This window comes from Camelus dromedarius, chromosome 1 (genome assembly GCF_036321535.1).
Source record: "Camelus dromedarius isolate mCamDro1 chromosome 1, mCamDro1.pat, whole genome shotgun sequence".
Taxonomy (NCBI): Eukaryota; Metazoa; Chordata; class Mammalia; order Artiodactyla; family Camelidae; genus Camelus; species Camelus dromedarius.
In genome coordinates this window covers 80,538,239-80,554,164 of record NC_087436.1, presented here as the reverse complement: position 1 = coordinate 80,554,164, position 15,926 = coordinate 80,538,239, and the positions used below count along the sequence as shown (strand labels likewise).

The 15,926-nt window shown below is 34.9% G+C and overlaps 1 protein-coding gene across 6 annotated transcripts in view; it reads left to right on the top strand.

The window, feature by feature from the left end:
• Positions 1–15,926, top strand: part of WDFY3 (WD repeat and FYVE domain containing 3) — a 242,948-nt gene that overhangs the window by 88,281 nt on the left and 138,741 nt on the right. For all 6 annotated transcript variants that reach the window (XM_064485992.1, XM_064485989.1, XM_064486001.1 and 3 more), the window contains exon 4: positions 5,731–5,854. In XM_064485992.1, the coding sequence (XP_064342062.1) occupies positions 5,731–5,854 (124 nt within the window). The remainder of the gene's footprint in view (positions 1–5,730; positions 5,855–15,926) is intronic.

Below are 15,926 nucleotides of genomic sequence, written 5' to 3'. Positions count from 1 at the left end.
TCAGTGTTTGAGAGTTTGCTTGATTCATACTAAATGGCAAATAAACCATATTACTGTTAGACATGGGCATCCATCTACAGAATCGTTTTTAAAGTGTGCTCAGCAGTGTTATTCCAGTGCGTGGTTTCTGCCTTTAAGAGACACAGGTTGAGAAATGACATGTGTTGAGTCCTTTTCTGAGCCAGGTCTCATGCTGGGTTGTTCAGCTGCCTCCTGTGGTCTTCCTCACAGTCCTGCAACGACCCTGCTGGTACCTTCCTTCTCACTGATTCTCTCAAATGGAAAGATTATGGTGGATTCTGAGAATAGCTTGATAACATTTAAACAGCATTCTTAAAAAAAATTAACCTTTAGTCCCAAGAACAAAAGCTTACAGAAGAAATACTTGCTTTAAACTTATTCAAAAAGGAATAACGTTTAGTCATCAAAAAATTAACTGCCGTTGTTAATTACCTTGGTATATGTTATCACACTTCATTGTGTATGTTAAAATATAATCTTTACTAACTAGAGTTCTTTTAAAAACTCCTCTAATTTTTGAATTTATTTCTAATTAATGTTCAAGAAACATCTAAGTTGGACCTAGTGTCTCTTTTTTACTCCTTACAGGTAACCTTTATTTTTCAAATTGTTGGCTCTAAAAGAAGGATACTCAAATTTAGAACCAAATGAGAGAGAGATCAAGGGTCAGACAGATGAACTATTTACATATATGCAGCTTATATTTACAGATATACAGCTTTGTTACTTATTACATGATACCAGTGCAGTTGATGTTGGAGGATTGAAGTTAGGTCTGTGCAACCAAGGACTTGCTAATTTCACCCCTGCAAGAGTTAAGTTTACTTACCCAGTCATTGGCAAAACTAGATAAGCCACACCCAGAGCAGATGAGAGTGCATGTTCTTAGGAGGCAGGCATACCCTAGAAGGAGAGAGAAGGACTGAGATACACGTTCTCAGTGTACTCTCCCAGAAGTTGGTGGTCCTTCTTAGAAACAAGAAGAGCATAAGTGTTTACCTAATGATTTATATTAATTGATAAGAAATCTTAACTCACAGTATGAGATAATGAAAGTACAACTTCGTTCTCAATTTTTAAAATCTGTTACGTATATAGCACATTATTTAAACTAATTATTAAACTAATGATGGTCAGTACTCTCTAACTTAATTTTAGATATTATGTATATTTAAGGGAAAAAGACACCATTTTAGAAAACTTTGTGAAAATTCCAGCCTCTCTGTTATTAATATTTAATAAAATTTTATTGAACAGCTTCATAAGGTAATATATATATTGAGTCTCTGCTTTCTGCATGCTGTTAGGTAACACCATTCCTTTATTCTCCCTGAGTATACCAAAAATACTTAGTTGAAGAGCAGCTAGGAAATTTTCTGAAATTTATTTAGATGGATATTAAAAATGACCCTTCTAAAAACAAGTCAAACTATACTAATTACCTCTTAAGGTGAATACTGTACAAAGTTTTAGTGATAGGGTTCATGTGTAGTTTAATTGAGAAATACAGTACTGAGTGACAAAGAGCACAGCTTGGAATCAGACCTAATTTTTTTTTTTAAATTAAAATATAATCAATGTTGTGTTAGCTTTTGGTATGTAGCAAAGTGATTCAGATATATATGTATATATATATTCTTTTTCATATTCTTTCCATTATGGTTTATTTACAGGATTTTTAAAAAATTGAAGTATTGTTGATCTACAATGTTGTGTTAGCTTCTGGTGTATAGCATAGTGATTCAGTTACACATTTATATTCTTTTTCATATTTTTGGTTATTGCAAGAAAATTGAATATAGTTTCCTGTGCTATACAGTAGGACCTTGTTGTTTAGCTGTTTTATATATAGCAGTCCACATCTACAAGTCCCAAACTCCTAGTTCCTCTTTGGTAACCATAAGTTTGTTTTCTATGTGTGTGAATCTATCTCTGTTTTGTAAATAAGTTCATTTGTGTGATTTTTTTTAGATTCCACATGTAAGTGATATCATATGGAATTTGTCGTTCTCTGTCTGACTTACTTCACTTAGTATGATCATCTCTAGGTCCATCCATGTTCCTGCAAATGGCATTATTTCATTATTTTTATGGCTGAGTAGTATTCCACTGTGTGTGTGTGTGTGTGTGTGTGTGTGTGTGTGTGTGTGTGTACCACAGCTTCTTTTTCTAGTCATCTGTCAGTGGACATTTAGGTTGCTTCCATGTCTTAGCTGTTGTAACTAGTGCTCCTGTGAACACTGGGCTATCTTTTTTAATTAAAGTTTTCTCCAGATATTTGCACAGGAGTGGGATTGTTGAATCATATGGCAACTTTAGTTTTTTAAGGAATCGCCATACTATTTTCCATAATGGTGCACCAAATTACCTTTCCACTAACATGTAGGGGTGTTCCCTTTTCTCCACACCCTCTCCAGCATTTACTTTTTGTGGACTTTTTAACGATGGCCACTCTGACCAGTGTGTGATGATAACTCATTGTAGTTTTGATTTGCATTTTTCTCATAGTGGTACTGAGCATTTTCTCATGTGCCTATTGACCATTTGTGTGTCTTCATTGGAGAAATGTCTGTTTAGGAGACAGACCTAATTTTGAATTCTCTCTCCACCACCTCTTATTGTTTACCTTCTCTAACTCTTAATTTCCTTGTCTCTAAAATGGGGATACTGTATAGGATTTAATGAAATTTGAATGACATTACATGTCAAGTATTTGTCGGTGCTCATTATATGATAATGATTGTTGTGCGTTTTTTCCTCGGTACTATTTTTTCATCTGGGTTATGAATGTCACATGTCTATTATAGACTCAACCCTCTGAGTTGAATGTATTACCACTTCTCTTGCTCAGCTCTCTCCTTTGACACATGAGGGAACTAAGAACCAGAAAATTTTGATCAGTAGTCAGTCCCTGAGGGTGAGAAGGAGAATCCAAGCCTCCTGGCTCTCAACTTCATGCTCCAGCCTCTGTGGAGCACATTTAAATGTGTGATTGAAGCATTGTCTGTTTCCTACTGTTTGTGGAGGGTAGTGAATACATACCTGATATTTTAAAATTTAGTTGTTAAAGTCAATTACAAAAAATCTAGTCTTTTCTTTGCTGCCTTATATATTCGGTGTTATCTAAAATGTCAGGTTCATGCTTTAGCCCTTGTACTTCTCCAGCTTCATCTTGTACCGTTTCACCTCTCATTTGAAACACTCCGGCTTCACCCAGTTTTGACTCCTCAGCCGTCCAGTCTCTTGCCCATGCTGAGATCTTAGTACAGATCTCACTGCCTGGCACCGTCTTTCCTTATTGTGACCTTTTTTCTTTATTCAGAATGATCCTTCAGCATCAGTGTTGTCTCAGAGAAACCTTTTCTGACAGTCTTTTCCCACTTCAGGCATTCCCTTTCAGTTACCGTGTTTATTTCCTTTGTAACGTGTCACTATCCAACATAATTTTCATTTTTTAATTAACTTAACATTTGCCTCCTGTACTAAAATGTAAACTCCATGAGCACTGGAATCATATTTGCTTTATTTGCCTTTGTATTCACAATTCTTTATTTACCTTTGTGTTCATGACTTCAAATATATACGCCTGGAGTCATTTATAGGAGACCAGTAAATATTTATGAGTGAATAAATGAAAGAATCAGCATTGTTGGATCACTGAAGATTATTTATGTCAAAGAAGCAATAGTTGTTGATTTCAGATTAGCAAATCAGACATAACATTAACTTTGGATTGGTCAATTCAAGCAGGACTTCCCTTTTGAAAAAATTTCCCTATGGCAATAAACCCGTATACATCAGGATTTGCCTGAAAAGTTAGCTGCATTTTTAGCAGTGTATTATTCACCCAGCATGAAAACTGCTTGAATAAACCATATGCTATACTATCTAAGAAATGAGCAGCCTGTCTTACGAAGTTGTCATACTCTAAGGAATAAATAGTGCTTAATAATTCTTAGGAGCAAATTATATATCAATATAGTCTGAATAATAGGAATATTTATCTACTTTAAATCTAAATCAATTTGATAAAAGACTTAATAATTGAGCAAAATATGTAGTTGTTTTATAAACACCTTCATTAGGCAGTCACATACTGAGTGGACGAGGAATAGCTATTCAAGCATGTCACTGTTAGACTTCTCAATTTCTGATCCGTCTTCAGTTTGTTTGTTAGATAATATGGGTCTTATTTAACAGGCAACACAGGTTAACTGTAAGCACATAACATTTATCAAAATCTCAGCAGAAAAAATGATTTATTAAGGAGTTCCTGAAAAGAACAGTTCATTTGTTCTTGAGATAAATTATTCCTGTGTCAAGTTAATGAATAGACTTATCTACATGGAAAAAAGTATACACTGAAGAACTGATTTATTGTGTTTGGTAGTTTAAGCTCAGTTTGAGGGTGGTTGTAAGAAACACAGTATTTAAGTATGTTAGAAACATTTCTTTTACAAGGATATTATATTATAAATTATCCTTTTATTAGGCTTTTTGGAAAAAATTGTATATTATAGTTTGAAGAAAGAGATACTTTTTAAATTATGTTTTTCTTACCTCATAACATTATGAACCATGTAATTGACTAGATCTTCTCTCGTGTATATATAAGCCAAAATTCATGACTAAAATGTGGTAATATAGAGCTCTTTTCCCAGTCCATCTCCCTAACCTTAGTGTTTTTATTTGCTTGATTTTGTTTTCTTTCTTACTTTTAGTTTATATTCTATGTTATAATTTATGCTATCTAAACATTTTATAGAATTTGGTTTTGGGGGCAGGCAGTATAAACGAACAACCATATTTAGGGAACATCCCCATAAAAGACAGGTTGCAAGTTTGGCAAGGAATACCATGGTGAGTAAGATATGTTTCCTACCTTTGTAGTAACATTTGAACAGATAATAAGAATACAAAATATTATTTAATTAGTGTTATGGTCAAGAACTCTCATAATAATTTTAGGAGACACAGAATTTCCTTTTAGCTATAATATTTAAAAAAATATTCCAGGATACTCTCAGTTATATATCTGTTATAATACCATTTCTTTTCCTATGATAGTCTGTCCAGGTTTTATTTTCTTATTCTCTTTGCTGAACCCATACCAGCATATCTTCAAGAATAATTTATTCTAAAATTCATTTGTCTTGGATTTTTGTAAACACAAGTGTATTTCGTGATCCACTCATTCATTTTCTTTATTCTAGTATTTTTTCTAACAGTCTTATTTGGGAATTACTGTGGTTAGCATTCAGAAATTCTGAGATATAAAATGAGTTTAGTGAATTCTGTATTCATCCTAGGACTTAGCAATAGATAAGTCCCTGCTTTTTGCCATCTGATGAAGCTTTTCACCATCAAGGAAACCACTTTTCTCTAAATTCTTAATTTAGATTTCTTCAGAGAAACATCCTATTTCTAAAATTTACTGGTAAGATTGATTTAAATTTTACAGATAACTAGTTTTTGGCTTTTAGATTTTATTTAAGTATTCATTCAACAGATTGTTTTATGTGTTTAAGGACATGTGGCTGGATGTGGTTTGTTGAAAGACTTGTGTTTTAAATACATCATTCAGATCTGGAGCAGCTGTGCAAGCATACTTGTTTTTTACTTGATTTTCAGTCAAACCACACTTTGAAAAGCACAAATAAAAGAAAAAAGCTGACAGTGCTTTTATTAATTTTTTTTTCTCATCCACAGGTTTTTGGAAATGCTCCGCCAAATACAATGACAGAAAAATTTTCTGATCTTCTGCAGTTCACAACACAAGTCTCACGACTGATGGTGACAGAAATTCGAAGGAGAGCATCAAACAAATCCACAGGTATTTTTTACAGAAACCAGTAAGAACTGATTTATTTGAATGGACAGTTCAGTAAAAGTACTGTTGAAATTAAACAGAAAATTGACTGGATTCTAAGCAGGTGGATTTCAGTACAAGGCCCCATTCCCATTCTTATGGTCACAGCCTTCTGTTAGTCTCAACACCTACTCTCGAATATTTCTACACAGAGCTGCTTTCCTTGGACCACTACCACCCCCACCCAACCCTTTTAACAAGGCTCTGTTTCCTTCTGAACAAAGTCCAAATTCCTAGCATGACATTCAAGGCAAACCCAGGGGCTGGAGAGATGTATATGTGTATGTATTTTGTGTGTGTGCATCTACCCTTTTTGGTTTCCTGTTTCTTTTTTGTGTATTTCAAGCAAACTGTGTAGCTTGCGCTCCCAAACATGTCGATGCCTCCTTCTGTCCTTTGCTTGTGATGCTTCACCCAAGGAGGAGAATCTCACCCCATCTTAATATATCTAAATCTTCTCAGCTTGAATTAAGTCATACTTCCTAGACAGAATGTTTCTTGATTCCCTTCATCAAGGAAAAAATTTTCTCTTCTTAACTACTCAGCTTCACGAGTGGTATTTGTGTATGTTTCTCTATCTTCCAATTAGACCATGAACTATTTAGGAGTCTTTATGTAAGTACAGTCGTTACCACAGTGCTTTACATAGTAGGCCTTTCATAAATGCTGCCTGAATATTTTTTCTCATAATTAGATAATTTTGAACTTCATAGAGTAGCATCCCTTTTAATCAAGATTAAAATAAGCTTTTTGGATTGTAATTACCATTAGTCATTTTCTAAATTAGCAACATGTATGAGTGATTTTTATCTTAATTTGTAACTTGCTGTTTTGGTTTTGTAATGGTTGAGTGATAGCTTTCTTACTGAAGCATTTGAGAAATCAATAATTTAAATTTTGTTTCTATTATCTTTTTCAAAAATCACTTATCTTTTCCACCCATCAAATTATTATTTTTCTAATAATAACAGTAATGCCTTGTTATGTAATCTTATTTAATCTTACTTTTTTATTTTTTATTTTCAGTTTTAAAAGTATATGGGCAGATGGTTTTATGGTCAAATAGTTAAAAGGCTTATTATTAAAAACAGCATCTCCTTTTCACTATCCTGCTTCATCCCTAGTTTCTACTCCTGAGATGCACTTTTTAACCTCTCTTAACCTGTTTTTGGTGTGTATCTCTATGTCACATGCTTACAGTGTGTGCTCTTGATTTTTCATACTTAGACACTATCTTCTGACTTCCCACAGGAGAAAATGAGACTTTTACTCTTAAGCTAACCATCGCTACCCCACAGATGCACACTTCTTACCCCCATATCATCCTCTCATAGTTTGACTAGATTAGTAATCATTATTTTTAAAATTTATTTTGGGGAGGCAGGTAGTTAGGTTGATGTATTTATTTTTGGAGGAGGTACTGGGGATTGAACCCAGGACCTCATGCATACTAAGCATGTGCTCTAAGCACTTGAGCTATATCCTCCCCCTCATTATATTATTGTGAGTTAAAATACTAGACAAAGATGAGCAATATGGTATGCTGTGTTTACTTTTCCTTTCTTGAAAACGTTTTCACCTCTATCAGAGTTAATAATTGCCTTAAAAAAAACTAGTTTTCAATATTTTCTTCATAAAATCTTCCCCTACTCCTCTGTTTTCTCGAACCTCCCCTCAATATGACTGAAGACATCAGATACTGTATCAGTTTCATCTTCTTGCAAGTAACTCTTACAGAACTTTCTGGCCTGCCTTAATCTGTAGTAGCTGCGCCCTAAGCCAGCTGGATAGCTGTCATGTTTGCATCTTCTCTCATGTCATCCTGGGATGCCTTTCCGCTTCTTTGTGATAGAGCCTCTGTTTCCTGAATCTCATGTCATCTATTTTCTCAAATTAACTTCCTCAGTTTTGGTAAAGTGTCTTGTTCAACAGCTTCCTGAGAAAGGATGCAGGGGAGTTACCATTTTTGGTTTTTGGATTTTGTTTTTAGAAATGTCGTGAGTGAAGATTTCTTTGACTCTTGCTATATTAAAATGAGTTCCTTTCCCTTCACCAAGGAAAGTGATAACGTTCAAGTTGACAAGTTTTCAGGTAGCAGGGCTCAGAACAAACTCCAGCACGTCATATGGGACGACTTTATTGCAGAAAAGGGAAACTTAGAAAACCAAGCTTCAGCAAGGGAAAAGAAGTCACAAGTCCTTCACCCTCATTTTCTCACAGAGAATTGTGCTTGGCATACCCCATCCTAAAATCCAAGCATGACTGCCATCTCATCGGTGAAGAAACGCAGACTGTTCATGATGGAGGCTGTTTGAGTACTGGATTTGAGTACTTACTGGATGTTTACAGAAGTTATTTGAGAAATCTAGCTGTTAAGCCTCAGGAGATTTGTGGGCACAGGGGGAGTTGCAGGCCCTCCTACAGAGAATGGAAGCTACCAGTGTCATGGGAAATTGAGCTTAGGTGCAGTACCTCTGGGTACATGGTCAGTGGGTCCTTCTCTGGGCAGCCCAGGGTGACCTCTCGGGGTTATTTTGGAAAATCTCGCAGCTTCCATTGCATTTATCCTCCTTTCAATGGGTATCAGATTCAAGGTTGGAAGTCATTTTATCTCAGAGTTTAAAAATTACTTTTCCATCATATTCTAGATTCTTACATTGGTATTGAAAAATCTAAAGCTACCCAGATTCTTGATTCTCTGTCTGTGGCCTGTTTCTTTTCTATTCTTTTCATTTTTTTTAAAAAATGGGAAAATTTAGAATCCTCTTGTTGGCCCTCCTGTTCTAAAATGTCATGATAACATGCCTTGGAGTGGACCTGTTTTATACATTATACTGAGTACTCAATTGGACTAGTTTAGTCTGGGAATTCATATCCTTTAATTTTGAGAAAGTTTATGAATTATTTATGTAATAATATCCTCCCCTCTGTTTTCTCTTTCTCATCACATGTATCCTTAAGATTGTCACTATCGTTTTTTTATCTTTCCTGTCTTATTTTCTATTTATTTTTTTTAAATCTAGTTGCTAAAAGAGCTCTTCAGTTTTCCCTTCTATAAGTTTCTTTTTCATTTGTGACATTATAATTTTAATTTCTAGGAGTTTTTTTCTTTTTTGTTGGTATGTTTTTTTCATGGATTCTCTTAATTCTCTGAGATTTCTTTTTCTTTTTAATTTTTTTTCCGTTTCTTTTCTTTTCAGATTTTTATCTTCCTAAATAGTCTCTTTCTTTCAGGTTGACTTTTTTGTTAATTTGTTTTTGTCTCTGTCTTTTATATTAGAGAATGCCCTCACGTGTGTCATCCTTGGAAAGCTGTAGGGTAGCTTTGTAATTGTGGGTGGAGCTTGCAGATGTGGGCCTCAGCCCAGGGTCATCTTGCTGGGCCATTCTGTTGACCATCTTTCCCTTGAGCTAGGCAGAGTCCCTACAGAAGAATATCCAATCTTTACTTAGTATATAGCTGACTCTGAACAGTTCAGAAGCCAAGTTGGAGAAAGGTCTGAGGACCCTTACTTAACATTTAGTACATAAGCATCTATTTTATCTTCATGATGAGACCACAACTGTGCCTGACGTGATGTCGTTGTCTGTCCCTCCTCCATCTCAATCCAAACACCCTCTCTTTTTCTATTCAATGAATTAATCTCCAGTCTAGTACCCACATAGTAATGGGGATCTGGGTCTAGCTGCTCTTAGACATTCTTCAGCAGTCCTTCTGCGTACAGTCCCACATTTACTTCTGCTTCTGAAGGTACCAATTCTGAGCCTCTTGGAGGTTCTCTTATAGTAATTTGCTTTTCTATTTTCCTTTCACTTGCTTTAAGTTAAGATTCTAGAATTTGCTAAATCAGTTACCACTGACTTCTCTGCTGTTTTAGAATCCAAAGTTTTGTTGCTTTTACCTTTTCTGTTTTCTTTGTTCTTATGGGTTTATACTTTTTAAAAAATCCTTTTAAACAATAGTTTTACTGGCATGTTAGTCTACTTGGGCTGCCACAAGATATCATAGACCAGTGGCATAAACGACAGAAATTTCTGTTCACGGTTCTGGATGCTGAAAGCCCAGAATCAAGGTGTTGCATGACTGGTTTCTCGTGAGATCTCTCCTGGCTTGCAGATGCACCTTCTCAGGGTGGTCTCGCCTGGAGGGGAGAGATCTCTGGTGTCTGTTCTTATAAGGGCATTAATCCCGTCACAAGGGCCCCACCCTCGTGACCTCATCCAAACCCAATTACTTCCCAAAGGCTCCACCTCCAAATACCATCGCATTAGGGGTTTAGGCTTCAAATATGAATCTGGGGCTGGGAGCACAGTTCAGTGCATGGCAGTGGGGTTTCAGGAGAGAGGAGATAAACGCATGTGCTCAAACTTCTGTCTTTATCTGGGGCCCATATGGAGTCTTTGGAGAAACAGCCATTAAAGTATTTTTAGATTGAGGACAAAAATCTCTTAATCAGAAACAGGACATTATATGAACTGATATATGGATTTTAAAGTGAGACAATTTTAATTATATTTGCAGTCCTTGAATCAAGTCCCAGGAGAGGTGATTAAGATAGTTTAAGGTAATCTTCCTGCCCGTCTTCTCCCTGCTCCACCCAAAGTGGGATTGCATCCTCCTGTTGAAATGGGAAGTTGGTCTTAAATTTTAGAGTTGTGTGTTTTGTGCCTTTTTAGCTATTTCAAGTAGATAGTATGAAGGGAAATTTCTTTCTCATATGTTGGCTCCTCTCATTGCATTTTCTTTCTTGAGTGACATCCATAGATTTTTTTCAAAGTTCCAGAATTTATTTATACTCTCCTTTCTGTTGCTGTCTTTAAAAATACCTAATCTGCATGTTTATAGAAAAACATTTTTCTACATTGGAGATTTGTTTTCCTCAATCCTTTACAATTTTATTTGCATAAGGCAATTTTTAAAATTAATTTATTTTTTATTGAAGTACAGTCAGTTACAATGTGTCAATTTCTGGTGTACAGCACAATGTCCCAGTCATGCATATACATACATACATTCATTTTCATACATCTTTATAAGGCAGTTTTTTAGAAATAATGGACAGTGTCTTAAATGGAGGATATGTTTCATTGTTAATTACAGTAAGAGTTACACAAGTTTTTTGTGTTTTTTTTAAACTTCCTATTTTGAAATAATTATGGACTCACAGGAAGTTGGAGACGTAGTACCTGAAACCCCTTGTGGCCTTCCTTCATCTGCCTTCCTCTATTGATGACATCTTGTTTGCCAGGTATTTGAAGATATATTTTTCACATCATGTAATTCCAAGTAATTTTCAGTTTTAAACTTTTGAAATTCATTAACTTTAGAATCCAGTGAGATTCAATTCAGTTTGTGTAAGTTTTACCTCCACAAGAGAAACCTTTCCTAATCACTTTTATCCACACCAGTTAGTAATTTATTCAGTCACATTAAATACTTCCTTCAGAGCTTTGTCATCATCTGAAAGTATCTTGTTTATTTACTTATTTAGTTTTATTGTCTGTGGTGTTCATCTCTGTTCACCTGAAAGAATGATTGTCACAGATTAGGTGCTCAACAAATTTTTACTGATTTTGATGGGATTTCTCTGTGCCCTCCCTTCCCTCCGCTTAATGTTTTGGGAATGTTAGAAAAGCCAGCTTCCTGGTGTTTAAGAGAGAAAATAGTTTTGAAGTATCTTCCCAGGCAGCCTTGAAGAACTCTGGCTGTTGGAATCCTTGTTCCTCTTCTTTCATTTTAAGCCTTGAACATTGGAAATTTCTTTTGATCAGTGTTGTGACCAAAAAGTACTTTTTTGGAGGTTTTTTGATCTTTTGATTTTTTTGGTAAAAAATTCTAGATTTTGATCTAGGTACATCTTGAATCGTCTTTCCTCTTGCATATCCCATTCTGATTTTCTGATTGATCAATTGGTTTTTATTGTGGTAAAAACACATCACATGAGAACTGCCCTGTGAACAAATGTTTTAATGTACAGTACAGGTAATTGTAAAAGTACAGTATTGGACAGCAGATCTCCAGGACTTTTTCACGTTACATAACTGTAACTTTATACACACTTATCAGCAACTCATTTCTTTCTCCTCCCGGCCCTTGGCAGCCACCATTCTACTTTCTGCTTCTGTGAATTGGGCTGCTTTCAATACCTCACATAACTATTTATTTCACAGGAAGTTCTCACTGAAAGTAATTTTGTTATAATTTACATGCATATAATGTTCTCCAAGAAAAAAAAGCAGATGAAATGAACCCTCTATTATTCTTTTAAAAATTGGCTCTATGTGTTGCACTTTAGAGCAAGATTATTTTTCCAGGACTTCTCTGAATTTGATGTGAAATACTTGTTATTCTGTTTACCTGATCCCCATTCACACATCAAGTCTTTTTACCAGGTCACTTCTAACAGGGATTGTAGATGTCTCAGTAGGAACCATACTTACCTGAAATTCTGTTATTTAAATCTATCTGTCAGAAATTAGTAAAAATGGAATGTTTTGGGTATATCAACATGCAAAATGAGTATGTGGACTGATGTGTAATACATTAGGGCAACGTCACTGTTCTGTTTTCTCTCCCTTAATTCTCTCTTGGTTATTGCCTCCCTGTGATTTTGTTCAGTATATGTAGTGACTCTCTCAACTAATTTGAGAAAATAATTTTGTGGCCATATTGTGTACAAGGTATGGCTTAAGACTCTTCTTCGTCTTTTCTGTTTATTTGCTGTGTTCAGCCATTCAGTCTTCTTAATTCTAAAGGCACATGATTGATTTACATCATTGAAGCAGAAAATTCTACCTGTGTAAAAATAGTATCTTCAGTTTATTATTAATGACTTTTCTGCATGCTGGGTGCCACTGTAGTGCCCAGTGGTGCATTCCCCACTGGGCGGAGGCCCAGTGCCGTAGAAGCCAGGTGATGCTGACCACAGTTGGCATCTTGTGGCGAGATTAGTATAATGTAGTGAATCCCCAATTAGACAACCTGGCCTTTTTTTTTAAACAGAAAAACAGTGTGCCCCGCTGTCTGCCAAGGATTTCAAAGGCACAACACCTTCAGGTAATCTCATTCCCAAGGTGTGGTTATGTATTATCAAACAGAAAGAAGCATGGAAGCTCTGAGTCCTAATACTATTTTACTGACTAACTTGTGGAAGTGTTTTTTTTGGGGGGGAGGGAGGTGGGAAGGGGTGTTTAGGGCTTGATTTTTTCATTAATGAAATAAGTGTAATACTATTAATGTGTCTCACATAATCAGCCTGAAGCATAAGTTTGAAAATGACTATGCTTTAAATGGACTTTGCAAAAGAAAACTGTTGTACTACACTTAGAATTAACAGGTTTTGTGTTCTGCTTGTTCTGAATGCTGTCTAATTTAATTTATTCAGTGTAGGCTGGGAACATACATTTCTTTTAAAATTGTCTGTGTTCTATTCTTATTTAATCTGATAATGAGCTCTCCTAACTCCCCTTCTGTGTTTTTGCATCTAACTGTATGTACTGAAATGCAGCATGAAAGCTGAAGCTTAAATCAAATGATTGGCAACTCTCAAGATGGGCTAATATTGATCATTTCTTTTATTAATTCTCATAACCTTAAGTAAAATCATCATTTAAATATGTATTTGTTAAGTATTAGTGAAATTAAAAGACTAATACAACATTCTTTGACTAGGAATGTTTTTCTTTCAAAGTTTTAAGAAATTCTGTGATTCATAAAAGTTAAAAATTACTTTTTAGTCCATATAATTTTTTAAAGATAGCACTAAATTTGTATCCTTTTACCATGAGCTCCTTGACTCATTTAAAGTTAAGTGGGAGATCCGATTAAGGTGTTTCAATGGCAACATACTGAAATTAGCAGGTGACAGTAAAACAGTTCTTCTGAACTACGTTTTTAATTTGTTACGCAGAGATGATTTATTTTGTCAGTGAGACTTTTCAGTCTCTCCCATATATATCATTTAACTACAGCTTCTGTCCAGACCTCTTTATCTGTATGAACTTGCAATTCAGAGTCAGATAACGTAATTATACACTATTGCTCATGTAACTTAGGTCTTCTCCACCTTCTCAAAAACAACAGTTGTAATTATTAAGTTGGCTTAATTGTTAAAGATACCATTAGTAATTTTACTGTCTTGATCTTTTTCAAAGTTGATTTTCATGTGTATTATCTCATTTGATCAGCTCAGCAATCTATTGAACTGTTGTTTAATAACAAATAGAACATTTAAAAAATTGTCTTATCTTGAGGAATATCTTAATGTTCATTGTCAGCCAAAATAAAAGAAACCACATACTTGTATAAATGCCATTGATCAGATAAATAGAACTGTTTCAAACCAAGAGTACATGTTTGGTGTTTTGATTCTCAAAGTAACCATTGGCATTCATTGTTTATAATTGGTAATTGAAATATGTATGAAAATGTATGAAATATGTATGAAAATACACATTTGTCCAGTTTTCTTTTAATGTTAGTAGTGTTAAGTAATATCCAAAAATGTCCAGAGTCACTCAGAATGTGTCATATCTATAGGTTTCTAAGTTCTATACCAGGATAACTTTATCTCTTAAAGCAGGTTTAATTTTTCAAAATCTATTTTTCCCCCTCTGTGCAAGGCATAGTTGGTATTAACCAGTCCATTTACTAATCAGTGTTTTGTTTTGTCTTTATGAAATAGAATTTCACTATATTGGTTTAACTGTGAAATAATCAATTTGAAGATTACAAGTATTTTTTTTTAAGATTATGAAACTGGAAATGTACAATTTAAAACCAAAGTTCCCTAATTATGAAACAGCTAGGAAATGAAAGCGTAGCATGTCAGCCTTTGGTTGAGAATTTTAGGCAATTTAGAAGAAGCTGTCTTCCTCATATACACATTTAATTCCTATCATGGAAGGATGGGTCCTGTTACCTAGCAAATGTCTAGGTCCATTGTTGCTTGCAGGAGAAATTTGCAGGTCAGTTTTTACCAATGATCTTAAACCATGATTGCTAAAGGTGGTTTCTCAGTGGTGGTCTTTTGTTTTCTCCCTTCTCTATTTAATCATCCTTAAACATTGCTTTCTTTGTATTACTCCTCCTTTCAGAACCTTCAGGAATCCGTTGCCCGTAGTAAATCCAAACCTCCTGATGTTCAGGAGGTTGAATTCAGCGTGTCCTCCTTTGATCTCCTTGGGTTGATTTATTCACTCATTTAACAGATGTTTATTGAGGACCCACTTAGTGCCAGTGGTGTGCCTCATACCAGGGAGCAGCATTGAACCAGGCGGACCAGGAGTCTGCTCCCATGGTGTTTATTTTCTAGAGAGGGGCAAGAGGCTATAAATCAGTGAGTATATGAATACAGTAATTTCAGCACTTAGGAGATACTGAATATCAGAAGCAAATCAGGCTTCCATTGACTTCCCCCTTTTCCAGTAAGTCCTTTTTTTTTTAGATCACTACTGTGAACTACCTCTTACAGACTAGACAGCTTGGATTTGAATATAAGTTCTACCCCTGACTGTAGGCAAATTACTTATCCTCTTCATTTCTCAATTTATATTATAATAAGGGGTATAAAAATAGCTATTAACTCATAGGGTTCTTGTAAAGATTAAATGAGTTACATCTACAAATACTTAAAACAGTGTTTGTTACATAGTTAAGACTCAGTAAGAATAAGGTATCTAAAAATTTTTCCTTTTAAAATGTTCTTTCAAATGAAAGTAAATAAAGGTGAAATATGCACAGCACAGTACCATGTGTAAGTCTTGTATTAATTCACTTATGTGATAAAAACACTTTTGTCTTGTTTGTCTTAAATGGAAGGAAAAAACACCCCTAAAGTCATCTAAATTCTATTTATTATGCATCCTGCGTCTTTATGACGTGTGTTTAGTGTATGTTAGTAACTTAATGTGTTGGTCTAGAGTGAACAGAGTGGACTTCTCATTTTAATTAAAGATGACTTGACTTCATCTCCTATATCAATATAGAAATCGATGAACTCTGTGCTGATAGAGTACATGGTTAGGGATTTATTCA